The sequence below is a fragment of the Oryzias latipes genome, chromosome 6, assembly GCF_053564925.1.
Source record: "Oryzias latipes strain Hd-rR chromosome 6, Olatipes_Hd-rR_3.1".
NCBI lineage: Eukaryota > Metazoa > Chordata > Actinopteri > Beloniformes > Adrianichthyidae > Oryzias > Oryzias latipes.
The window spans coordinates 6319325-6345000 of record NC_136242.1 but is presented as its reverse complement, the minus strand read 5'-3'; the positions used below and the strand labels follow the sequence as shown (position 1 = coordinate 6345000).

At 48.0% G+C, this 25676-nt stretch overlaps 2 protein-coding genes across 8 annotated transcripts in view; both read left to right on the top strand.

Moving 5' to 3' along the window:
• Nucleotides 1-11892, top strand: part of ripor1 (RHO family interacting cell polarization regulator 1) — a 44717-nt gene extending 32825 nt beyond the window's left edge. For 4 of the 6 annotated variants that reach the window (XM_023955534.2, XM_023955533.2, XM_078948324.1 and 1 more), the window contains exons 14-24: nucleotides 1004-1107; nucleotides 1179-1725; nucleotides 2297-2436; nucleotides 3245-3365; nucleotides 3518-3653; nucleotides 5928-6077; nucleotides 6155-6313; nucleotides 7061-7257; nucleotides 8696-8779; nucleotides 8857-8947; nucleotides 9624-11892. In XM_023955534.2, coding sequence (XP_023811302.1) covers nucleotides 1004-1107; nucleotides 1179-1725; nucleotides 2297-2436; nucleotides 3245-3365; nucleotides 3518-3653; nucleotides 5928-6077; nucleotides 6155-6313; nucleotides 7061-7257; nucleotides 8696-8779; nucleotides 8857-8947; nucleotides 9624-9721 — 1827 coding nt within the window. In that variant the 3' untranslated portion in view covers nucleotides 9722-11892. The remainder of the gene's footprint in view (nucleotides 1-1003; nucleotides 1108-1178; nucleotides 1726-2296; nucleotides 2437-3244; nucleotides 3366-3517; nucleotides 3654-5927; nucleotides 6078-6154; nucleotides 6314-7060; nucleotides 7258-8695; nucleotides 8780-8856; nucleotides 8948-9623) is intronic. The other 2 variants (XR_013656306.1, XR_013656305.1) reach the window with 1 other exon arrangement.
• Nucleotides 11893-13165: 1273 nt separating this feature from the next.
• Nucleotides 13166-25243, top strand: ctcf (CCCTC-binding factor (zinc finger protein)). 2 transcript variants are annotated; one of them, XM_004086203.5, is made up of 16 exons: nucleotides 13166-13393; nucleotides 17612-17777; nucleotides 17869-18014; nucleotides 18925-19044; nucleotides 19134-19313; nucleotides 19403-19615; nucleotides 19696-19858; nucleotides 20596-20766; nucleotides 21359-21492; nucleotides 21563-21683; nucleotides 21802-21951; nucleotides 22025-22185; nucleotides 23024-23206; nucleotides 23276-23408; nucleotides 23478-23714; nucleotides 24226-25243. In XM_004086203.5, exons 2-16 carry the CDS (start codon nucleotides 17630-17632, stop codon nucleotides 24465-24467), a joined length of 2502 nt encoding a protein of 833 aa, XP_004086251.1. In that variant the 5' UTR covers nucleotides 13166-13393; nucleotides 17612-17629; the 3' UTR covers nucleotides 24468-25243. The 2 variants fall into 2 exon arrangements, with proteins under 2 accessions (XP_004086251.1, XP_020557172.1); XM_020701513.3 differs by lacking the exon at nucleotides 13166-13393 and adding an exon at nucleotides 13709-15005.
• The last annotated feature ends 433 nt before the right edge of the window (nucleotides 25244-25676 follow it).

The following is a 25676-nucleotide window of genomic DNA, read 5'->3' as shown; positions in this document are numbered from 1 at the left end:
TCGGTAGGAAAATGAACTGCAAAAATAACTAATATTTCATTAAAAAAAGTTTTTTTAGTGTGCCAAAGATAACATTATAATACACACAGATACATAGTTGACTCTGAAAGGCTTAAGAATAGCATGATATAGGCCCTTTGAAGAGTTGAAGCTCTTGTTTAACTCTGAGTACAAAGCATTAAACTAGCAAATCCTGTTTCTGCTTGGGCTTTTTCAGAATAAAAGAGTAATAAGTATAAAAAAATCGACCTCATCTACTCTCAATTATACAAATAATACATCAACATCATGGATTCTCAAAGAGGGTAGAAATTGTTTTGATTGCAGAATTCTCCAAATTCAGCAATCAGTTTATGTCACACGACTTTGTATTCCATCAGTGACTTTCTGTCCAAAGGCAGTTCTTATTCCAGCTGTTGTGGACAGCTTCTTATTCTGATGAAATCACAAAGGGCTTCTATCTGATATTTAAAGATTCAGTTCAGGAAACATGGGTCAGAGAAGCCCTCAAAGAACATTACAGTGTAATGGTAGCGTTGGCAACGTTTTTCCCTGAGTTTGGGTCAGCCTGCAGAAATGAATGGTCGTCAATCAGCTGATTTGTGAGGAACATCAGCTGCTTGTCTCTGCAGTTTGGAGCAGATTCTTATTTTATCAGAATAAATCCCACTAAGGTTAGAAATGGTATTTCTAAAGGTTATCCAGTTCAATGTAAAAATCCTATGAATCTATGTTTGAAGCCATCATACTGAGAGTGTAAGCAAAACATGAGGCCAAGAGAAAAGAATAGTGTGACTGTTAGAACCCAAGTTAGGATATCTTTAGTTAATTTCAATGCAGATCATTACAATCAAGTCAGATTGTCTAATTAAAACAAAAAGAGAAATATGATGACACGGTAATCGAGCAAATACAAAGGGGTGGGGGAGGGGGTCACAGTCCCTGCCGAGCTGCTGGAGCTCAGTTGTAGGTGGGGTAACTCCATGTTTCTCTGCCCCTGCAGGGTTCGATGGGTGACCCATCTGTGGGAAGAACTCCCTCCCCCATGTCTGATGCCAGTCAGTCAGAGGAGCCTCCCCCCCTGCAACATCCAGCAAATACACACAGGTTTGTATATGAGCTGAGCTCATTCCATGATGGATTCTGTGAATATTTACAGAATTCTGTCTGGTCTGCAGGAAGCAGCAGAACCCCAGCGTTGGCATAGAAGAAGACCTCGGGACGACCAGCAGCCACAGCCCGGGGCAGTTCTCGCGCTCCCTGAGCCACATCAGTGAGAGCAGCACTAACGGAGCCCCCATGGGCAGCAATCCAGAGGTCTCATCTCTGATGTCTGAGCTCTCTGTCAGCGACATCAACATGATCATAGAAACCATCCCCACTGCCTCGACTGCTGACATCTCAGGAGGGAGGATCGGCACGGGTGTGGAGAGCTCCTCGTCTGTCCTTCTGTCACTGGACAGACCGGAACTGAATGCTGAGTCGGACTTATATGGAGAAGAGAGCCCACTTCCAGTGAGCCCGGATCCCATATATGCAGCCAAGTGGGTGTCAGTGGGAGAGGACACCACGGATGACCCGTCCAGGGAGGAAGGCGCTCTTCTGGACAGTGGCTTGAAGGATGCTCTGGGAGCTGTGCTCTCCACCCTGGATGATTGCAGAGGACAGTTCCCTGAGTTACAGCTCCTGGAGCAGGAGCTGCGACTGCTGCAGATCATTCTGAAGGTGAGGAGGAAGCATGGACGCTCTGGACCTGATCCATCGTTCCTTTAAATAATCTGCTGTTCGCAGAAGAAAACCATCTTTTGTTTGGCACATGAAGATAGACACTGGATTAGGTGGGGAAACGTTCACCACAGCATCCCAGTTGGCTTTGGACTTTGCATCATTGCAGGTCCTTGATGCTTTTTAGTGTTTGGTTCATAGTTCGGTTCTGACCCAGTCTGAGGTTCAGCTGTCACACAAATCACATGACCACACTGTAATAAGAGTGGAGGCGGAGCTTCACCCTGCCAGTGGGTGCAGGGCCGGACCACACGAGCCCTCCATCACTGTCCTTCACAGCTGCTCAAAACGGGTTTGGTTTTCTGCACGCACATGTTCATGTGGGCCCAAAGGTCAATCACCTGCCCTTTGATCATATCCATCCAAAGAACCTTGTTCCACAGGTCTGGATGCTCAGAACCTCTTTGGGAAACATCAGCTGATCTTCTGTGTGTTTTTACACAGAAGAGAATTCTCCCTGAGACTTCTCGTCATTGTGTTTTCTGTGTGTGTTTTCTGTGTGTGTGTTTAGGGAGGCAGGCACAGCCACTCGCCCAGCGCGGTCAGCCTCACCGTGGAGACGGCCCTGGGTAGCTTTGACTTCCTCGACACGTCAGATTGGGAGGAAGAGGATGAAGAGGAGAGGAGCATGAGGAGAAACGGAAAGGCCAGGTCAGAGTGGACAGATTACCCCCCCCCCCCCCCCCAACACACACACTGTCTCACACACTCATCTCCAGCTGAGTTCATAGACATCATTAAAGCAACATTTCAATGTGCGGCAACTGGCCGTGGGAATATGTGTATGTTTACCAGTGATGTCTTTAGGCTGTGCATAAAGAGCAGCACGTTTGTCTGCTGCTCACAGGTTTTCTAAGATTATGCTGCCATCTAGTGGAGCTGTAGAGCACCTTTTTTTTCATCACTCGTAATAAATATGCAGTACAAAGGGCTATAGCACAGTGTGAAAAAAACCCACTGGAGCTGTGTATAGTGGTAGAGCAGTCAACCTCACAGGTTTGGTTCCCACCAAGCCTGTCATTCTCTCAGAGTGTACTTGGGCAAGACACTGAACCCCATGTTGCTCCTGGTGGTTACAGGTTGGTGTCAGTGTTAGTCATCAGAGCCGCCATCAGTGTGTGAATGTGTGTGTGCATGGTTGAATGGGACTGTGACTGTAAAGCACTTTATGCCTTTTACCATTCACCAAAGTTCCCCAGGTTCCTTTATTCTTAGGATGCTGGGCGAGGTGATGGTGAGCTGTGACCACTGGGACATTACTTCAAAGCAGATCTTTGACTTTACAGTTAAAGACCAGAAGATTTCAGCCTCATACAGAAGATAAAACAGATCCAACCAACGATAGCCTGAAGGAAGGAAGAAAACTAACTTCCACTCCTCTGGTTTAGTTGTTGGTAAAGACTGGTCCTTCTCTCCAGCTTCCAGGATCAGATCAACCCAGATGTTATTATCCCTGCAGGTCTCAGCCACTGAAGAGTTGGGACAACCCTGCCTCCCCACCCTCACCTCTCACCACAGGCTGCACCACCCTAGACTGCACTCTAGTGGTCCACCTGAAGAATTGCAAAGCTCAGCTATTGGTGAGTCCATGAGAAGGGTGTGGGACGGGGTTGGGCTTTAGTGGTCTTTCTGGAGCACAGCAGCACAAAAACTATGCAACAGGTGAAGCAGAGGTTCATGGGAGTGTTATGATGCTCATGAATGTTTCTGCTCCCCTGACTCCATGCTGCAGCGTCTGGGAACCTTTGGCCCTCTGCGCTGTGGGGAGATGTACGCTTTAGACCGACTGCAGAAGGAGGTTCCTGTCTTCGAGATCATCCGCAATATCATCAAAGACGACCCGTGCCGCCTCAGGCAGGCGACTGAAGGTACAGTCACGTGCACACCTGTGCTGCAGTGACAGACTGCACCGTTAGACTTAGTCGCAACTGCCCTTAAGGGTGGATACCGGCTGTTTGCAGGTGAAAAATGTGCAATACTTGTTTGACATGTAAGGGTTAGTAATAGAAGTGTAATGATTCATTTGAACAATTCTATTCATGTCATCGTTTGTGAATGAAAATATGATTCACAGTCAGCATTTATGCATTTTGAATGATCCGATTCAATCCTGAACTTCCAGCAGTGAGACTCAGACAGAAATTCCTGCTACTGAACAGTGAAGTTTCCCAGAGTTTTGGATTTCTTCCAGATCATCAAGTGGAAATGAAATGTGTGTCCAAACAAACAAGTAAACTAGAATGAATGTCAAATCCATTCACGTTTTATTTTCCTAAAGTTCAGTCCACTGTTGTTTTTCCACATCCAAAGAATCCAGAGGGAACATTCTTAGAACATTCTAGACACTGGATGGTCACGTGACTTTATTCAAAGTCTGTCCACACATTCATCCATTCATTTTTTCTATTCCGTTTTATCCCATTTTGGGGTCACGGGGCTGCTGGAGCCTATCCTGGCCACTTATGGGCGAAGGCAGGGGGACACCCTGGGCAGGTCGCCAGTTTGTCGCAGGGTAGAATGTCCACAATCACACATCCATTCACTCTCACACTCACAATTTAGAGTTGCCAATTAACCTATGAAGCATGTTTTTGGACAGTGGGAGGAACCCAGAGACCCCGGAGAAAACCCACGCATGCACGGGGAGAACATGCAAACTCCACACAGAAAGGCCCCCCATCGGTGTTCTGTTTCAGGTCCCCCAGCCGGGACTTAAACCGGGGGCCTTCTTGCTGTGAGGCAAGAGTGCTTAACACTGCGCCACCGTGCAGCCCACACATTGGACTGGAATGATGGACTGATCCATGTTTGATGATGTCATCATGAGTGTTGGCCGCTGTGATGGAGTATAATGATAATAATCATAATAGTGGATTGGATTTATCTGCTTTTCCAGACGTGACTATTAATTCTTCCAGTGTGTCCATCATTCATTCATACTTGGTGATGGTAGCTACTGATGTACCACAGCGGCGTGGGGCTGCCAGTTTGCCCCTACCTTCCCTCTGACCATCACCGGGACATTCAGACACGTTCACACACCAGTGGAGACACACTAAAGGCAGGGAGGGGGAAGTGTGTTGCCCAAGGACACAACCATGATTGACTGGGGGGAGTGGGGATCAAACCGCTGACCCTTTGATCATTGGCTGACCTGCTCCTCCACCTGAGCACTTCTGCTCCCTTAAACCTACGGCAGCTTAACCCAAATAGTACTGTATTTTTCAAAATTGATTATAGGTCGATTTCTTTCATTTTTAAACAATGTTTTAATGGTATAGGCCAATTCAAATCAATTTATTTGGATTACCATAACAAGTTGCTTCCAACAGATCGATCTGGTTGAATCAATTGATTGATTATCGTTAGTGCTGTTCACGTGATAACTGCATGTTTCTTTCGCACAGCCTGACTGGTATGGAAATTAGACAGTGTGGTTTGTGTGGACATCCTACGTACACTGATGCATCACGTGCACACCCTGTGCGTGATGCAGCACTTGTGAGCGATCAGTAGAACTCACCTTACTAACGACTAGAGTGTGCATCGTCTGACAGCAGCACCCGTAATTCATAAGTGCGTGTAACCTTCTCCTTCTAAATACTTCACGATACACTCACCACACGCATGTCCATTTTCATGACGGACATACGAGCCTCAAAGGAACTGCAAGACTCACCTGCGCTCCCTTTAAGAAGCAGTCGCTCTTCTCTATGACCCTCTACGGGTCCCGACAACTCAAGAACCCACAGTACCCGTACGGGGCCCCCTCCCATGGATGCACATGACGAAGGCTTTTCTGAGCACGGACAACAACAGGAAGTTCTGAGTTTGTATCTGCACTCTTTCATGGGGAGTTTATATTTCTCTCCATACTCTGTATGTACTCTTCTCACACTGTAGATGTGATTCAGTTAGGATAAACTTAACTTTAAATAAACTGTAAATACCAAACAAACAACCATGAAAGCAGTAAAGTAATTCATGTCTGAATTTCTGACTTCAAACAAGAAAAACTCCTAATGATTTCATGCACTTTTTTGTCTTTCTGTCTTCTCAATTATTGTATGAACAAAGTTCAAACATGTGAAATTCCATTTGAAATCCTCATCCCAGTCTCCACCTCTCTGTGTCCCCGTCAGTCATCCCTCAGCTGGGTCTTTGTTTGGGTGCTGTATCGCTATGGCAACAATGTTCTGCCCAGGCCAGCGTGTACTGCTGCTCCGCTGACACTTTCCTGGCTGCGCTGTCTGAGGTTTACGGCGGCGTGCTGCAGGATGAAGATGACACAGGTACGACACGGGTGCTGGGCTGGACCGGGCTGCTCTGATGCGTGTGCACCGTAACACTCACACGTGTGGTCCTGCAGTGTTAATGCACATGACCGAGAGAATTCTGGATCAGAAGTTACCGAGGAGAGGAAGCAGCAGAGACGGGCTGATGGTGACGCTGTTCCAGCTCTGGAACTACCTGGAAGCTAACGGCATCAGTGACGTGGAAACACACGTGACCGAGCTGGCTACAGAGGGTACACACACACCCACAGTAACACGCACACGCACACACTCTCGTACACGAACATTCATAAGCACACAAACACACACACACTCAGAAACACACACACATAAACATACAAACACACATAACTTCAAAGGGCCAATTTCACACTTTTCTTACACCTTTTTAGTAAACAATATCCATGTATATGATAATATATTACCTTTGGCTGACAAAGGAACAAATATTTTATTAATTATGAGTCATTTTCCAACCCTGAAGTAAGACTACCCCCATCTCTGAGGCTCCGCCTTTCTCTCCCTGTGGGTGCCGCCCCTTTCATGATGTCTTCCAGGAGTTGGTCTGCATCTGACCCACAAAAACAAACGACAACCAAACTTTTACAAAGATGGATCTGCAGATTGTGCTCATAAAAGGAAACCATTTAGCTGATCACAGCTAGCTCCGTGGAGAAACTGGGTGTGTCTGTTAGCCTGGGGGGGGCGGAGCTGGTAGTGCAGACTCTTCCTGGAAGGGGCGGTTCTCACTGGTCTATGTCACAATGATAGAAGCCGCTCATTTTTGTGGATTGGGAGGGGCTGGTGATCAGAGAGCAGGTTTTTAGAGGACGACTCAGAAATACATGAACAGATCCAAATACTGCTTTGAGGTTGATTATAGTGAGGAATGAACATTATAACAGACTTTAAAGCTCTAAACCTTGATTTTGCATGATGTTTCCTTTGATTAACAGGAACTAACAATCTTCCTCCATCAGTGTGGTTTGTCCAGAAACTGGAGTCCTGTGACCAGGATGTGATTCTGGGCGCTTTGCGACACCCCCCTGAGTGCAGCCTGAAGAGGGAGGGGCTCCAGGCAGTGGCCAAGCTGCTCAGAGACCCCAGAGGAAAAGTGTCGTCTTCTGCCAGCAGTGTGCTGAGAGGCCTGGTTGCTCAGGCTCGACAGAGGAAACAGGTGAGGACACGCCCCCACGCTGTACGCCAGCCTTAATGTAACCCACCAGGACATGGCTGCAGACATCAACAGCCAGAACTGGGTGTCCTTGACCGCAAACAGAGGTACCCTCTATCGCGTAGAAAAAGGTTTCATTTGACCTTTCCCTCTTGTTTAAACTCTCAAAGTTCAAACAATCTTAAAAAAAAAATTCCAGTTTAATCTGCATGCATTCTGTTCAGGAGACATGCATGGAGAGAAAAAAAAGCATGCAAAGTTGAAAGGTAAACTGGATATAGACACAAAGAAAAACCTCTGCTTCCACCTAAAGTTTTATCATTTCCGCTGCTGGCCAATAATCTCATGTGCAGTCTTGTTTTCTGCAGCCAGGCCCCTGTCATAACGTCTCCACACCTTGTCTAGTTAGTACGCATGTTACAAGTTCCATTTATAATTCAACAAATCTGTCTCTAGATTTAACAACTTCACACATCTTCCCTCCCCCACAAGAGGGCGACATTAACTGCTGGCCATCTCACTGGAAGTTACCATGAAAACACAACATCATCCTACAATCATGAAAACTTCAATGCCTGTTAAACAAATGATGACATCATAGTAACATCAATAAGAAATCACTGATTAATATTATTGTTTGATCAGTCAGGCTGGTTCATTTGAAAACAGTAGCTCTTAACTCCACCTATAGAAGCTTTAGAAAAAGTTTTTTATTTGATCAAAGTGATCCGTCATTCATTTTAAGCCGTCTTAAAATTGACTTAAAATCTTCTTTCTCATCGTTTGTCCAACAGCACTAGAAGGAGAAGGGCTACTGATAAGAGTCAAATTATTCTGACTAAAAATAAGTCAGTATTTTGTCAACTTAGCTGCTGCACACATTTTGACTGACTCATATTTGGTCTTTTGTCGCTTTGCTCCTGGAATTGTTTTTCTTCAATGTTGACTTAGAAGAGCTTTAACCTCCAAATGCATATTTCTCCAGATGTAGGTGGTTTGGGTCTGTAGTTAAGTTGAATGTGGTCTTAAGTTTATTTGAATGTATTAAATAGGATGTTATATCTTTTTGAATTAGTTGCTAAAATGAAGCCAAAGAGTTTTAATCTGGGTGGTCCGAACAGCCATCCAGCAGCGCCAAAGATCACGTCAAAGGTGAAGAGATGCTGTTCCCCAGGTTCATGTACTGGTTGATGGTTGTGTGTCGCACAGCCAGGGTTCCAGGAGAACATCGTAGTGAGCTGCCCTCCACATCGCCCTGGAACCCTCTAGCCCCCTATGAACATGTTCTGGCAGTGACACAGTCCAAGCCCCCACTTCAGACCCCCTTGCTTCAAACAGGCCTCTGATTTTAGGAACATTGATGGAATGAGGGGATAATAGCTGTCATCTGTGTTACACTACAGCATCAGCACCGACTGTCCGCTTTGTCCTCCAATCACAGGCTGTGGTCAGCTGTTTGGAGCTTCTAGAAGACCAGAACGTGAACACTAGGATCTGTGGATGCAAGGCCCTGGCATGCCTGAAGGTATGAGCGGGACTGAGTTTTCTTCCAGGGGGGGGTCCGAGGTCTGCAGTGATGACTTTGCATTTCCTTCCTTCCAGGCTAATGAGAGCATTGACCAGCTGGTGCATCTGTGTCGGACGGACAAGGAGGAGGTCCGGGATGCTGCCAAGCAAACGCTGCTGCTGCTGGGTAATCACAGCCTGTCACTCCTGCAGGAGGAGCTGAGGGGGGGCTGGGGGGGGGGGCTCTCTGACAGAAGGAGAGTTCCTCACATCAGCATTCTAGACCACGAATGCCTCAAAGCACACAAACATAGAAATAATGTAAAAATTCCAAACAAAGTGTGTATTATCAGAAATTAACGCACGACGTGGAAGCCTTAACCGTGGAGGACGGTTGTTTCCGTGAAGTGCATTAATGCTGATAATGCGCACTTTGTAGGCCATTATCCCGCTTTTACCACGGTCACTTACAAAAGAAAGAAATATTCAATTCGTTTTTTGTCCTTTATTTGCGTTACCGTGACAACACGGCCCTTTCCCAGGTCAGCTGGTGCGGACCTCGACTACAGCTGCAAAGGAAAGCGATAGATCTATGCTGATGATCTCGATGTGTTAAATAAAGCATCAGAGAAAATTCACCTTTAACCGCTTGTTTTTGTCCAAATGGTGAAGATAAAGTTTGTTTTAAAGAAGGCGGCGCAGTGATACAGAACATTTCAGATATGTGACCGGAACTACTTTTTTAGGTGTGCAGTTTTCCCTGTGGTTTTTAACCCAGCAGCCAATCAGAATCGAGTATTCACCCAACTCATTAACCTCTCCTCTTTTTCCTGGTTGTGTTTGCTTCTCATGGTGTGATTCAGGTGAGGAGGGAAAGATGGCGCACAGACACATGGAGATCTCTCAGGGCAGCTTACCAAGGTTCTTCGCTCCAGGAAGCATGGCCAGCACGGCGTTCTAACCACACCAAGCCAAAGTCCCCTCAGTCCATCTGGCCTCTATAAACCCCTCAGCTGGAGGGGCCGCTGAAGCTCAGACGCTTACCGCCTTCATGAACCCATCCAACTGTCCTGCTCTTCATAATTCATGATCCACCTCCGTCTGGTGGATGGCAGGGAGAAGCTCCATCATCTTGGACCCAGAACATGGACTCAGATGTTTCCAGAACCAGCTGGAGAGCTAATGTTCTGAAGTTCAAATCAGTTCTGAACCACTGGGATGAACAGTGGGTCTCTTTGGCTCAGCAGACAAACAAAAATGAAGGTCAGGATGGACACAAGTCTCTGCAGTGCTCTGGACTTTCTTCTGCCCGTCAGCTCTGCAACCTTTGTCTTCATCGGGACAGCTGCAGACGGCTGCCTCAAGTCCACAGAACCAAGACCGGCCTCACGTGGACCCGTGAACATTTCTCCTCCTCCTGCCTGTCAATCAGCCTTAATGAAGAGCTTTTGAAGCTGCTGCTGTCACTCTTGCAGAGTTCTCTGCAGGTTCTGGAAGTGTGACGTCTGTGTGCATGATCACAATGATTTAGTGGACCCTTCCCTTCTCCCCCTGGAGTGAGACACACAGACGTGGAGGAAATGCAGCCGGTTGTGGCCTAAATCCAGATACATAACACTAACGGGTTCTCTCACATGCACTTAGATCTGCTACAGAAGACCCAGAGGACCAGATTCTGGCCAAAATAGCAAGATGTATTCAGAGCGCAGTTCCCTGGGGGAAGGGGGGGGGGGGGGGGGGTTCATCATGGTGGACCTGTGAGTCCTCAAGGGGGCGCCGCTCAGCTGTGAATTCCTCCAGCGTTCAGAGCGCGCCTTTCATAAGAGTGAGCTGTGATGGAACTGGGGGGTCAGAGGTGCGAGCTGAATGGTTCGTGCACGTGCACACGCACGTTGGATCACAGTGTGTGAGCAGTTAAAATCTGACAGTTTCTGTTCAGCTGATAGAAATGATGATGTCACATCTGGATTTTGCATCCTTAAGACACAAACCCCATCTCTAAAAAGATGTGCCATTTGATTCTGAAATGCAGCAAAATGTGTTATTTGTGTGTAAATGTTACTCTTTGACAGATCAGTGATTTGGATTTGAGTTTTTACCTGAACCCCCTCCATCGTTCTGAACCGGCTCTCTGAATAATCCATCAGGAAGATGTCACCTTTGCATTGTTTTCTGTCTTCCTGAATTCTTGTTTTTAGAAACCCTGAAGCTGACTCGTAACCTTGTCTGTCAAAGATCAACAGTAATGAGAAACAGATTTCATTAGCACTTTAAAAAAGTTTTCTATTTTTCTACGCTGACGTTTTCATGCTTTAACTTGTCCTTCTTTAGGACTTTTACTGAAATGACTGTGAATTTGCTTTGGCATGAGGGGTGCCGTCTCTCTTGCTGCGTTTTAGTTTTTGCAGTGTCTGGGATTTTATTTGGGATCTGCGTGCAGTGAAAGGCGAGCAGAGGGCCTCAGCGTCTGCGCCACACTGAGCAGGATCTCACATGAGGCTGGAAACTCAAAAACATTTCCGTTTGGGTTTGTGGGGTTCATGGGGGGATTCTTTGTTCAGCTGCTGCAGCTGAAGGTCTCCTCAGCTTCATCGTGGGCTGATGAAGCACGCTCCCAGCCTCATCATTGCTGTGCCTTCAGAAAGTCTCTCATCAACAGATTACCTTCCCCTCCCCTCTTGGATGAGTGACCATCCCATAATGAACACGGAGAATCTGCTGATGGGACACAGCTTCAGTCTTGAACGCGTGTTGTGCCAACAAACTGCAGGTTTTTCCTCCTTTCATACATCATAGATGCAGATTCTGAAGAAAATCCAGAATAATGAATATATCTGTCGGGAGGGGGGGGGGGGGGGGGTCTAGTGGAGCCAGCTGTGACACGTGTTGTTGGAGTCCCATGTTTGGATGCTTCGGGGGCTCCGTCTGTGTTCCTGCTGCAGCTGCGGTGTCATGCATCCTTCAAGTGCCTCAAAAATGATCACCACCCAGACTGAAGGTGTTGGTGAACTACTTTCCTTTGGACTGTGAAGCAGAGGAGGAACCACTGCAGCCCTGTTTACCCACAGGCTCATTTTACAGTCTTCTGTTTTAAAATGTATGCAAATGATTAAAAAATAAGTCCAAAATCTGCTTTTGACTGGAATTCTGTGACTCACAAACAAACCCTCACTCTGAGGGGATCCACAGTGCCGGTGTGGCGTTGAAGGCACGCCTGGATGTTTGCACTCAAACATGCAGCAACAGCAGTGCAAAGGTCTGAAAAAACATCTGACTGCCAGCTGTTAATGATTGACCCTGTGCAAAGTGTTGTGCCAAAGTCACCCCTTTTTTATTGTTTTTATAACAAATACCCTCACCTTAAAATATGTATGTTCTCCAGAAACACCATGAGGAAAAAAATGCACGTTTTAATGCCAACTCCTCAGTCACTGTCAATGCTGACGTTTTCTCAAGAACCAATGAAACCGATAAGTTATAGGCTCCAGCAACCCTGTGACCCCCGAAAGGGACAATCGGGTTTAGAAGATGAATTCAGAGGTACACTGTATGCTAGCTTACCTGAAGAAAGATCAATAATAATGATAGAGGAAGGCCAAGAAAAACTCAGATTTGAGTTTAAATAGTAAAGTTTAAAAGTTGAATCACGAAACCTTGAAAAAAAAGCTGATTACATAATAATAAAAACATTGCTGCAAACATGTAAACTGTTTTAACAAAGATTGCATAAACTAACAAATGTAATGTTTCTTTACAAACTATCGAATGGCCTAAATTTATGTTGTTTTTTTTTAGTGACAACTAAAAAAATTCAATAAAAGGAGGAACATTTCCAAAGGAAAGACCTACATATAACCTATGTATGCAAATCATTATTGCCAAATGTAAATGCCTTTTCCTGCAGGTCGAATGTTTGTTTTTTTTAGTTTAAATTCAATGAAGAATTCACGAGCAAGTTTGAAAGAGCTGCGTTCAAGCGAGGAAAGGAAAAAAAAGCATCTGCTGATTTGTTAAGTTTGCACGATCTCGACTCAAAATGTACTGACATTTTTCGTTCCCCGTATGTAATTTCAAAGCTACTAAAGCTATTCACGTTTTTAAATGAGTTTTTGACGGCTCACAAAAACACTAAGTGAGCAAAAACAAAAATACAGGTCGAAATCAGTCATACTACTTGAGTATTTTGACAACAGAATATGCGAAGTCGTTTTGTCATGCATAGAATCCTAACAGAATCTCAAAGATGTTACCATTTTATTAGAATTTACACTTATAGACACAGTCATTCCGTCAAGAATCTGTCATATCAAGGCGGAGTGTAGAATTTCCGGGCGCCGTGAAGGCAGCGCCGTCCCAGCACAGATGAATGAGTTCGGTTTGAATGTGTTCTAACGGGCGCCCCTCCTGGCCAATCAGTGTGTGTGCAGCGGCTTCGACACCACCCCCCAGCGGCCGCACAGGCGCACTGAGCTCCCAACTGCCATTTTGTGGCAGAAGCTACTCTTGTAAAGCGGGAGAGGATTAAAACAACCCGCCGGGAGAAAGCTGCTTTTCTCACCAGCTCCAGAAACTTTGTGCCAAACACTCTGAGCTTTCAGGCGGGATCCGCGGGACGAGAAACGCACCAAAACCGGTAAAGTATCACTACTTTTCTGACAAGGGGGGAGTTTTGCAGGATCTTTCACCGGCCTCTAGGTGTCACGATGGGGCTCGGTCTCCACAGCTCGTGCAAGAGTGTTTGTCTCCCTCTATCGTTTTTGAAAAACCTTCCGAAATATGCTTAAATGTCCAAACATGTCAAAAACGGCTCACAATTGTGTGTTTTCCGGTCACTCCCGAGAAAATGTGGCGAACGGGTGATTTAAAGGCAGGATGATGGTTATAGAGTTTAGGCCGAGGCGTCCATTTTCTGCCCTCTTTTGTTTCCCGTCTTTCCGCCTCTGACGCCATGCAGCTAGCGGGCTGTGTCGCAGGCCCGAACCCGCTCTGCGGCTGCCGGTGCTCCCGCTCCACACAAACAAACACTCAGACGAGATGCGAAGCCGGACCGCCCGTCACCGTATGCGGCCCAGCATGACTTTAACCGTCTGTACTTCGGGCGCGGGAAGCGGTGGACGTTCGCGGTTTAGCTCGGCTCAGGCCTCCCCGCTCCTCAGGCATAATAGGTGCGTCAGCGGGGCCGCATCTGCTCGTCAATCGCCCTAATAGGTGACAAACATCTACCAACATGGAGGTGAGCTGTGGTTCCGGCAGCATCCCGGCACCACGGTCTTCCCGCCACACGGTTAGGGTCCGGCCGGCGCGGAGCCCGCGAGGACGACGCGGCCGCGGAAACGCGCCCCAATCAATCACTGCAGCTCAAAAAGCCCGAACTCTCCCCGTCCACGAGCCGTGTTCCACAATCCACAGTCGCCCCCGGCCGTGTTCGTGACCCGTGGAGACGAGCTGCGTCTTCAGCGGCTGCTGCGCCCGCTCGTCTCTTGCTCTTAGCCCACCGGGAGGCTCGGAGCCGCAGACACATGTTCCAGCGGAGAGCTCCCTCTACGACTCGGCTCGGAGAGCTACAAAAACACTCATCAATGTGGAGGCAGGAGATGCCCCACGCCGGTCACGGTCACGCTGTGCAGCATTTCTCTGCAGACCCCAGTCAGAGTTTAAATAGCAGCATTTTTGGGTGTCCTGCATGCAGCTGTTTGATCAGTTTCCACCTGAGGAAGACTCCAGGAGAGGAAGTCATCACGGCTCCAATTGGAGAACCAATGGTCTGTTTCATAATGGATGTTAGTTTTCCTGAGGAGAGCTTCCTGGCTGCAGTGGGAGGATGTCCACGTGAGGGTTGTAGGGTCAGGCTCCTGTTTCATGGAATGAGGTACAGACTATGAACCCTCCTGACCAGGATCTTCTGAGGACCTTTAGGACCATCAACAGTTCCTCATGGTGCACGTGAAGGCTTCATGTGGTTTACAGGGATGGTCCAAGTGGGAAGTGAAGCAGTCAGGCTGATCAGAACCTTCTATCAGATAGTTCTCCCCCACTGTTTCATGTTTATCTGCGTTGAATATTTAACAGAGAAACTAATAATTAAACTTTTTTTTCTTTCTAGTGTGTTTTTTGTGTGCAGAAATGACACAACACTTTTATCGATCCAGGATTGTGGAGTCCTTTAATGCAGCGGTCCCCAAGCCATGGGCCGGTACCGGTCCGTGGGTCATTTGGTACCAGGCCGCACAGACAGAATAAAAAACGTACATGACTTCCGTTTTATTTTGTAATCTGAAAGATGTTTTATTTTGAAAAATTGCCAGATTCTCTGTTGCACCCATCTATGTCTATGGTGTTCTTCTCTGTCACGTGATTATTTTATCACTAAATAAAACCCAGGAGCTAGCAAAATGAGTAAAAAACAAACGTCTGTGGAAAGTTTCCCAGGAGCCTTTGACTTCCCGAAAATAAAGCTACATTTAATAGACAGTACTTCATTTTTGCTCCATGAGTGTAGGAAGGGAGAGGAGGATGACACCTGTGCCATGTACCATGACATGCACGTCAAAATAAAATCTCAGAGTTCGTCTTATCACGTCTCTGTTCCTCCTTCATTGTAGCGTTGCTGCAATAATCGTCCGCCACATCTGAAAGACCGTTCTGTGAAAACGGGGTCTGACGTCATAGCGGTCCGTGGCGTTAAAAAGGTCGGGGGCCACTGCTTTAAGGAACTGGGGGACTGGACCAATTCACATGGACTTCATCCATAGAAAACAGTTTATGTCCGCCTCCAACCAAATGAAGTCAGTTTTCATGATATGATCAATGTCAGAAGACACGAGTTAGCTGTGATTGGTCTGAACTGGTCTGAGTCATCATTTCTGTTACAACCACTCTTACAAGTCAGGGGTGAGTTTGTTGGAAACCCATAGCCCTACTAATGCTTTGATAGTATTGAATAAACAGTTTCAAAATCTTGGTGATGTCATCAGCAAATCTGCATACACTGATGTCAACAACACACGTGGGTCTTGATGTGCCAAAAGACTTTACTTCATTGGCGCTTCAAACGGGAATTTTCTGTAACCAGGCGAGCTCAGGGCCTGAAAAAACTGTCATGAGGGCAACCATTTTTTAACAGCTGTCATTCCAGTAACACTCTCTGGTTTAACATGACAGACATGCTGTGCCAATCTCTTGAGAAGCCTGCTATACAGGTGAATGTACAGTCAGGTCCATAAATGATGGGACAGCAACACCATTTTAGGCTCCATACACCGCCACAGTGGATTTGAAATGACACGAATAAGGTGTGCGTCAACTGCAGACGGTCACCTTTAATGTGAGGTTTTTACATCCAGATCAGGTGAGCGGTGTAGGAATCTCAACAGTTTGCATTTGTGCCCCCCACTCGTAAAGGAACCAAAAGTAATGGAACAGAACAATAGTCATAAATCAAACATTCACTTCTTAATTTTTGGTTGCAAATCCTTTGCAGTCAATCACAGCCTGAATTCTGGAGCGCACAGACATCAGCAGACGCTGGTTTCATCCCTGCTGATGCTCTGCCAGGCCTCCAATGCAACTGTCTTAAGTTCCTGCCTGTTCTCGGGGCATTTTCCCTTCAGTTTTGTCCTCAGCAAGTGAAACACATGCTCAATGGGATTCAGCTAATGTGATTGACTCGGTCATTACATAACATTCCACTTCTTTCACTAAAGAAAGTCTTTGGTTGCTGTTTTAGATGTTGTTTGGCAAACTCTAATCTGGCCTTCCTGTTTTTGAGGCTCTTTAATGGTTTCCATCTTGTAGTTAACCCTCTGGTGAAGTCTTCTCTAGATTGTGGACATCAACACACACACACACACACACACCTTACTACCTCCTGGAGGGTGTTCTTGATCGGACCAACTGTTGTGATGGGGGTTTTCTTCACCAGGTACAGAATTCTTCGGTCATCCACCACAGTCGTTTTCCGTGGTCTTCCGGGTCGTTTGGTGTTGCTGCTCCCCAGTGTGTTCCTTCTTTTTAAGGATGTTCCAAACAGCCGTTTTGGCCACGTCTAATATTTGTGCTATCTCTCTAAAGGTTTTCTGTTTTTTCAGCCCAATGGTGGCTTGCTTCACTGATAGTGACAGCTCTTAGGATCTCATCTTGAGAGTTGACAGCAGCAGATTCCAAATGCATACATCATCATCAAGGCTCTTGCCGGGGGGGGTGATGCCCCTTCCCGGTGTGTAAAGCCGACCAAAAGAAACAAGGGTCTTCCATATTTGCCGGTCTTGTGCCAGAAGCTCTCTTGTGCGTACAGCTCACTTCAAAAACCTTTGACCTGCTTTCTCATTGTAATTGGGATAATGAGGGAATCACACACCTGGAATAGCTGAAAGCCAATTGGTCCGTTACTTTTGGTTCCTTTATGAGTGGGGGGCACATATGCAAACTGTTGAGATTGCTACACCTTTCTCCTGATCTGGATGTAAAAACCTCACATTAAAGCTGACCGTCTGCACATCTTGTTTGTCTCATTCCAATCGTGTTTGGAGCCTAAAATGGTGTCGCTGTCCCATTATTTATGGACCTGACTGTATGTAACTGTCGTCACATGGCATTTATTTTAAGAAAACCCAAATAAGTTTGCTGGGGATGTCACCCTGAAACTGACAGACTGCCTCCCTTTAGTCTCATCTACAGGATTTCTCTTTATTTTCTCATTTTGAATTAGATCTGTTCTGCCAGTTCATCTTTGCTCCATCACTGTTTCCAGCTTCCTGTGGGACTAAAGAGAATATTTAATGTACTCGAGCTGTGCCCCCAGTGTGACACAGACCGAGTGACCCTGATGAATCTTGCTTTATGTTCGTTCCAGGTTTGGGATCTTGCCAGCATGGACGGCGGGTCAGCTGAGGGCGTGGTGGATGTCCCGTCCATTCAGGCTGTTCACAGCCAGGATGCCATGGTGGCCGACCTCCTCCAGCAAGCTGCAGAGGCCGGGGGGGTGGTGCAGGGGCAGGCTGGAGTTGGGCTAGAACAAGGTTCTGGTTCCTCCATCATACACATAAACAGATGTTTGTGATGCTGCGCTCTTATTTTGAAGAGGTTAGAGCTGCCTGTGTTGATTTGCAGGTCATGGGGAGCAAATGATGGTGGCAGGGCAGACCCAGCAGCAGCTCATGGATGCTGGGGTGGGGGTTGCTGTGGACGGTGGAGCGGGCGTGGACATGATGGTGATGGACTCGTTGGATCCCACCCTGCTGCAGATGAAGACGGAGGTGAGCGCACCTGAGTTTGTCAGGCTGCTACAGACAGACAGTTGAGCATGCTCAGTTTAAAGAGGGAGGGGCTTCACAAGCGCATTCCTGAGGAAAATGTCCTAAATTGAACCTGGGATCAGTCGGGTCAGAGCCAAACACGCAGAGCTTCCACTCAGATAAAAGACGGATTTGGAAAGAAAGCAGTCACCTTTGTCTCAAAGCTTGACCTTTCTGCTGGCTGTAGCGGGGCATTTATTCCTGGAAGCAGGTTCTAGGTTCAAATGTTTGGTTTTACTGTGCAGTCAGGACTTTGTTGTTCACCTTTGGGCATATCCCTTCAGCTTTCAATGATAAGCACAAGTGGTTCTGGCAGATTTCTTCACTGGATGCCCTTCCTGGCACAACCCGGCCTTTTATCCGGGCTGGGGAGCTTTTCCAAAGTCAGGACTACTGTCCTCTATTTACTGTTGGAGTGTTTCGAACAGTTTTCACAAAAATGCAACAACCACTAGGGAATCCTCTACTCTTACATACGCTTACTAAAAATCAAATGGTTTTTCATCCCGTTTACGAGAGACGGTCTCCATTTCCTGGTCTGCACATGGATGTGGGACCAGGATGTAGTGCAGTCGGAGGATGCTGCCTTTACGGACTGAAAGGAGCAGCAACAGCGCAGCTGTGGATGCAGACAACCTCTTCATCACACACTGATGAAGATTCTGGATCACCTTTTCAAGCTGCTGTCAATGATACTCAAGCTCAAAATCTCACGGTTACCCCACCTTTGACCTCTGACCCATGTTTCCGGGGGGTTTTGATCTCCCCCTGTAACGGGAATGAAGTCGTGGTTTTGTTGTGACTGCAGCAGCTTGGACCGTGTCGTGCAGCGTCGCAGCTGAATGTCTGCTAACGGAACTGCCTTCTGCAGGTGATGGATGCTGCCGTGGGGGCGTCCTCCCCCTCAGCAGCCGTGGTTGGGGGCGTGGCAGGTGCTGCTCATCAAGCCACAGTGACAACGGTGGACCAGACGCAGATCATAACTCTGCAGGTTGAAGCCTTTTCACATCATAAAGAGGACGGCAGCATCTGAAACTAAGGTTTGAATCCCAATAAAAGCTCATCTGCCTCTGTCCTTAGGTGGTGAACATGGAGGAGCAGGCGGCGCTGGGGATCGGGGAGCTGCAGCTGGTCCAGGTGCCTGTGTCTGCCACCACCGTGGAGGCCCTGCAGCAAGGAACCTTTGTAGACGCCAGTTCAATTCCAAAAGATGGAGACCCAGTCATCTGTCACACGCTGCCTCTTCCTGAGGGCTTCCAGGTGCTGGAAGATCAGAAAGGCTTCAGCCGTTCTGTCCGCGCTCATCAACATTCAGCTGGAGCACGTCTGACAGTCTCGATGACCTACAGGTAGTCAAGGTGGGAGCCAACGGGGAGGTGGAGACAGTGGAGCAGGAGGAGGAAGCTGAAGTCCACGCTGAAGATGAAGATGATGAGGAGGTGGGCAACCAGCTGCTGGAAGAGGGGGAGGAGGAGCCCATGCAGCCTCCAAACAATGACCCAAGCTGGGCTAAAGACCCTGACTACCAGCCTCCATCTGGGGTGGTCAAGAAGGTTAAAAAGGTAAGTAGGTGGGGTCATTCTCATTTGCCTAGGAGCTGTGCAGTTCTCCTGTAAAACTGACGCCATGCTGCCTGTTTCAGGGGAAAAAGAGTCGCCTGCGTTATGCTGAGGGCGATAAGGACATGGATGTCAGCGTGTACGACTTTGAAGAGGAGCAGCAGGAGGGCCTTCTGTCAGAGGTTAACGCTGAGAAGGTGGTGGGCAACATGAAGCCGCCCAAACCCACCAAGATCAAGAAAAAAGGTCAGACGGCCGTGCCGTGTGTTTGAGCCTCGCCTTCACCACAATGCCGTCATTTCTTATGTTGGCAGATCTCCAAGCACTCAGTAGTGGGTTGTGTCGACCCTCACCAGATCATGATGGATGTCTGATTTAACCCTTTAACTCAGAACATCTGACCGCTAAAAAACACTCACTGTTTGACAGAACCGTAACCTTCAACCGTTACAGAAGCAACACCAATCAGCTGAGAGAAAAGCAGCTTTTTGTATTGGCTACAACACCTTATTGTATATCGGCACACATCCGCTATCCTCCATGACTGAATCAGCTGATTTACATTGATTGCGTAAACACTTTTTAATGTCACATATCGGCGCATCTTCGCCGCTTCAGAATCCCCTGGAATTTCATTAATTGCGTCAATGGCTCCTGTGTTAAAGGGTTAACAAACTTGGATTTCCCTCCAATAATCTGATTATTCTTAAAACATCCTATCTTATAGTAAGAAAAAAGCCCGTATTTAGAATGAGTTTTTAAAAAAAAAAAGTTCTGATCATCAATGCAGTTTGACTTTCAGTGGGTTCAAAGGTCCATCTTAGTAATACCATTACCATTTCTAGGAACGGTTCTTTAAACAGCAGACGCTTGATCTTCTGTTCATACTAGAAGATCTTAAAGATCAGGACGGTGGATGAAGACGAGCCTGAGGCCCGTCCTGCGTGGAGGTTGCAGGAATGACTGGCTGTGTGTTGTGTCAGGTGTGAAGAAGACGTTCCAGTGCGAGCTGTGCAGCTACACGTGCCCACGCCGCTCCAACCTGGACCGCCACATGAAGAGCCACACGGACGAGAGGCCTCACAAGTGTCACCTGTGCGGGAGAGCCTTCCGGACGGTCACCCTGCTGAGAAACCACCTCAACACGCACACAGGTGTGCTTATGTTGGACTCACACCGTCTGCGCTGCGTCTCCCTTGACTGCATGGGGAGTCCGTCATTTAGTTTACATCGTCTCTGTTGCGTCCTCGTCCGCCCCCTCTCCCCCCTGGCCCACAGACGAGTGGTTAGTCGTGTAGTTCATCCGAAACTTCTGGTCCCGTTCCCCCTCCTTATGCCTCATGTCATAAACGATGTTATGTCTGTTCTGCCAAAGGTAAACTTTTGTCCTGCATTATTGTGTGGACTCATCACCTTAAATATGAGATGAAATTATATACATCTTAACTTTGTCCAATGGAAGTTTGTGTTTTGAAACCCGCACCTGTTTTCTGTTTCTCTGCCTTTTTGCCACTAAATCGATGCGTATCCTGACTGGAGCTCCTCCGTAAAGCTAGGGTTGCGTTTTTGAGGGGCGAATGTGGACGCAGACATGACAGAGGCGACGTAATCATCCTGATTGAGTAATGATTCTTTGTGTCAATGCAATGGGGACGCACAGCAGACGGAGCAGTTGCACCGACAATTAGAGGCTCAGGGAGGGGTTGTTTGGGGGCGGAGCCTGACGCTCAGTCGTTGTTTGCACAGGAACACGGCCGCACAAATGCACGGACTGTGACATGGCCTTTGTGACCAGCGGGGAGCTGGTTCGTCACAGACGCTACAAACACACGCATGAGAAACCCTTCAAGTGCTCCATGTGTGACTATGCCAGTGTGGAGGTGAGCTGCTGACCGTTCGGGCTCCGGTGGAGAAGGAAAAGCCTCTGATGCTTCTTCTGCTTCTGTGCAGGTGAGCAAACTGAAGCGCCACATCCGATCCCACACTGGCGAGCGGCCCTTCCAGTGCAGCCTCTGCAGCTACGCCAGCAGAGACACGTACAAGCTGAAGAGACACATGAGGACGCACTCCGGTAAACGCTCTGAACACGTGGAGCTGTGATGGAGCAGAGCCCGGCGTCTGCTTTGTCTCCTCCTGTTGTTATGCTCTGACGGCTGCATAAAACAAAGTGTACGCACTCGTGTTTGCAGGGGAGAAACCCTACGAGTGCTACATCTGCCACGCCCGCTTCACCCAGAGCGGAACCATGAAGATGCACATCCTGCAGAAGCACACAGAGAATGTGGCCAAGTTCCATTGTCCTCACTGCGACACGGTCATCGCTCGCAAAAGTGACCTGGGTAAGATGCACATGCACACACAGCTGCTGGAGGGGCCCCTTCATCTCATGCGTCTGTCTCGTCGTTCGTATAGGGGTCCATCTTCGAAAGCAGCACTCGTTTATTGAGACTGGAAAGAAGTGCCGCTACTGCGACGCCGTTTTCCACGAGCGCTACGCTCTGATCCAGCACCAAAAGTCCCACAAGAACGAGAAGAGGTTCAAATGCGACATGTGTGACTACTGCTGCAGACAGGTTTGTGGCTCACATGCAGACACTGTGATGGCAGCCTTTCTGTCTAATCGATGTGCACGTCTCACATCTGGGCATGAAAATCAGGGTGAGCAGCTGCAGGGTTCTGCAGGATCTGCTGTCTGGAGCCTGGCGCTTAGTTACGGTCTCCATGATTCAGTTCAAACCTCCAGTTTCGCGGTTTGTCTTCAGCTCGATTTATGTTTTATGTTTTATTAAACAGCAACTAAAGATTTAGAAAAATCCTTGATTTGTTTTGCTAATAATCAAGGATCAATGTAGAAAAGCCTGTCAGTTGTAATGTAATAAAACCACATTAAATAACCAGCAGTTAGCATGTTGTTTGCATCTCTAGTTAGCGCTTAGGTGGGTTAGTTTTCAAAACAAACCAGCTAAAGTTTCTTCATCATTTTAAACACCAGAAAATGTTCTCCAACTTTATTATGGCTGTCATTGAAAACACCGGTGAGAAGAACCGTGAAGACCTCAAAACACGATCAAAAGACCTTTTGTCAATGCAGAAACTGCAAAAACCAGGAGTCAGACAGCAACAGCATCTGCATGTTTCCATGGCGTTTGGGTTCTGAGTCTTTTTCCTTCCAGTTTGAACAAATAAATCCTAAAATGTGAGCTCTGTTTGAGCGGATCCAGCTAAAGTTCAGAGAGGCCTGCTTTGACCTTCATCGCAGCTGTAAGGGTCTTCCTTTTGGAGGCGGGCAGACAGTGAAGCTTCTTCTTGGACACGGGTCTGTCATGACCCGGGCAACAGAGCGACTGGTTCTATGGAAGCATGGGAGTGAGGTTTGTGCGGGTCAGCTGAGGACGCTGCCTCTGTGTTCAGGAGCGGCACATGGTGATGCACCGTCGGACCCACACCGGAGAGAAGCCGTTTGGCTGCAGCCAGTGTGAGAAGACCTTCAGGCAGAAGCAGCTGCTGGACATGCACTTCAAGCGTTACCACGACCCCAACTTCGTCCCCACCGCCTTTGTTTGCCCCAAGTGCAGCAAGACGTTCACTCGGAGGGTGAGGACGCGCTCCGCCTCCCTGCTGGGGTACGGCGCCGTCTGGGAGCTGACTGTGTGTGTCTTTCAGAACACCATGGCGAGGCATGCTGAGAACTGCAGTGGGGAGGTGGACGATGCAGAAAACGGAGCCCCCACCCCCAAAAAAGGCAGGAGGGGCCGAAAGAAAAAGATGAGGAGCCGGAGAGATGAGGACGACAGTGGTAAGAGTTTCCTCCTCCACCGTGGAAGTTCTGCTTTTCCCGCATTAAGGCGGAGCCTCTGTCCCTCAGATGAGGACCAGCTGGAGCCGGACGACGAGGACGAGGCTGAGGAGGAGGAGGAGGCTTCCCTGCTACTGGAGGAAGATGAGCCAGAGAGCTTGGAACTGGACCAAGCCCCAGCTGCCGTCCCAGTCCCGGCGCCCGAAGAACCGCCGGTCAAGAGAAAACGAGGCCGACCCCCTAAGAACGCCCCCAAAGTCCCCGCTCCCAGCAAGCCCGTCAGAACGCCGAGCAAAACATCCTCTGGTGAGCACGCCGTGCACAGCCACACTCACAGCCGCCGTGAGTCATGGGGGTCCAGGCATGAACCCCCATGACTCACAGCCGCCGTGAGTCATGGGGGTCCAGGCATGAACCCCCATCTGTTTCATTTAGATTCACAAACTGAAGATTCCTTTCAATGTACCGTCATTTCCGGATTATGAGCCGCTACTTTTGTCACACATTTACTGCTCTATCTGCTTCACAGATGTGCTCTTTTTCAGTGTTAAATATTAAACAAAGGCCAATGAAAGAAGAAAATCGACACACCTGCATCTGTTTATTCACTTTTTATGTTTTACTAAAGTATTGGGACTCTGAATCAGATTAGAGCCAAAAACTTCTGATCAAATCCAACAAAAGGAATAAAGCTGTTTTTGTAACAAGTTGTGTCTCCATGAGCAAAAACTGGCACTGAAAGACAAACTGCATCTGAAAGGTTGTTGGTTGAAGCCAGTCTCATGACAGCGTCTCACCTGTGCTCACCTGTGTGCAGCCGCTGCCGTCATTCAGGTGGAGGATGAGAGCACCGGGGCCGTGGACATTATTGTAAAGAAGGAGGAGGCCGACGGCGCTGCGGAGGCTCCCCTTCAGGGGGGCGTGGCTCTGGCTGTGGAGGATGCCGCCATGGACGCAGAGGGGGCGGAGACTGTGGAGCTGGCTGACGGCGAGGAAACGGTGGCAGCTGCCAATGGAGACCTGACGCCGGAGATGATCCTGAGCATGATGGACCGGTGAACGGCACACACTGGGCACCTGTGGACGGGTCTGCTTGGTTTCTAGTGTACATGTGTACGAGTGTATCTGGATGCCCCCACCCCAGTGTTCACCCAGAACTCTGGCCCCCGTTCAGCTGACCAGATCAAGCCTTCATCAGCTTCACTCTCCTTTTTACTTCGTTTTTCCAATGTCGGTGGACTCGTCAAAATTGGGTCAACTTGTGCTCCTCTCTGGTGGGGGCAAAGGAACAGGACCCTGTCCCTGTGTGCGGTTTGTGGTCCCTCTGCCTGCAGGAGAGCCTGACCCTGCCCCCCCAGCTGCTCTGGTTTCACTGATGTCTTCCTGTAGCTTCCTGTCCTGGGCCCCCGGCCGTGCTTGTGGTTGTGAGAGCTCTGCAGGGCCCCCCCAGCCTGGGTTTGGGTGGGGGGGCTGGTCGATTCTTCTCCTGTAGTTCAGATATCCAACATTCCAGACGTGGGGTGTCTGTTGAGGCGCGAGAACCAACCATGTTAGCTTGTAAATACTCCTCCTGATCCCTATAATGTTTCTAAGCTGCTTCAGACTCATGGATTCTTTTTCATAAACTTGTTTGTGTTTTTCTCTGAGCTGCCCCACTGTCTTCTGTTTGGTGAGACAGCTGACTGCTCCTCTGCTGTCAGTCCTCCACCCCTCACTGCGTCTGTAATGAGCTGTTCAGAGGACTCTTTCTTATAAAATACCATGTATTAACCACTCAGACAAACATGAATGATGGAAGGAATCACACACAGACAATAAAGTGGTTTGAATCCAGATCCCTCTGACTGTGGTTCAGCGGCGGTTCATCCAGAGGAGGCTCCTGAGGGCCACAGGAGCCGGCAGCACGTGCGCACCCACATGCCGGAGCTTCAGGTGAGCTAAAGGGGGAACTGCTCTGAAATTTCCACGTTTTTTAAAACACTACCGATGCAGGAGTCTGAAACTCAGCAAAGGCCTCACCTGAGGGGTTTGGTTTTTCAGCTGCTCTCCAGCTACTCTGCCATCTCCTCGCTCACACCAACCACCCTAAAACTGCTGATCGTGCAAATCATTTTCACTTATGGCCTCAAAAACTTTTATGAAATCAGCATTTCAGCTGCTGAATGGAATATTTGCGTTCAGGTGCAGTTAGTATTGAATTCAACTCTGTGTCAGGAGGAGAACCGGAGAAATGTCTGGAATGTGGATACAAGGTTAACCCTTGTGCTA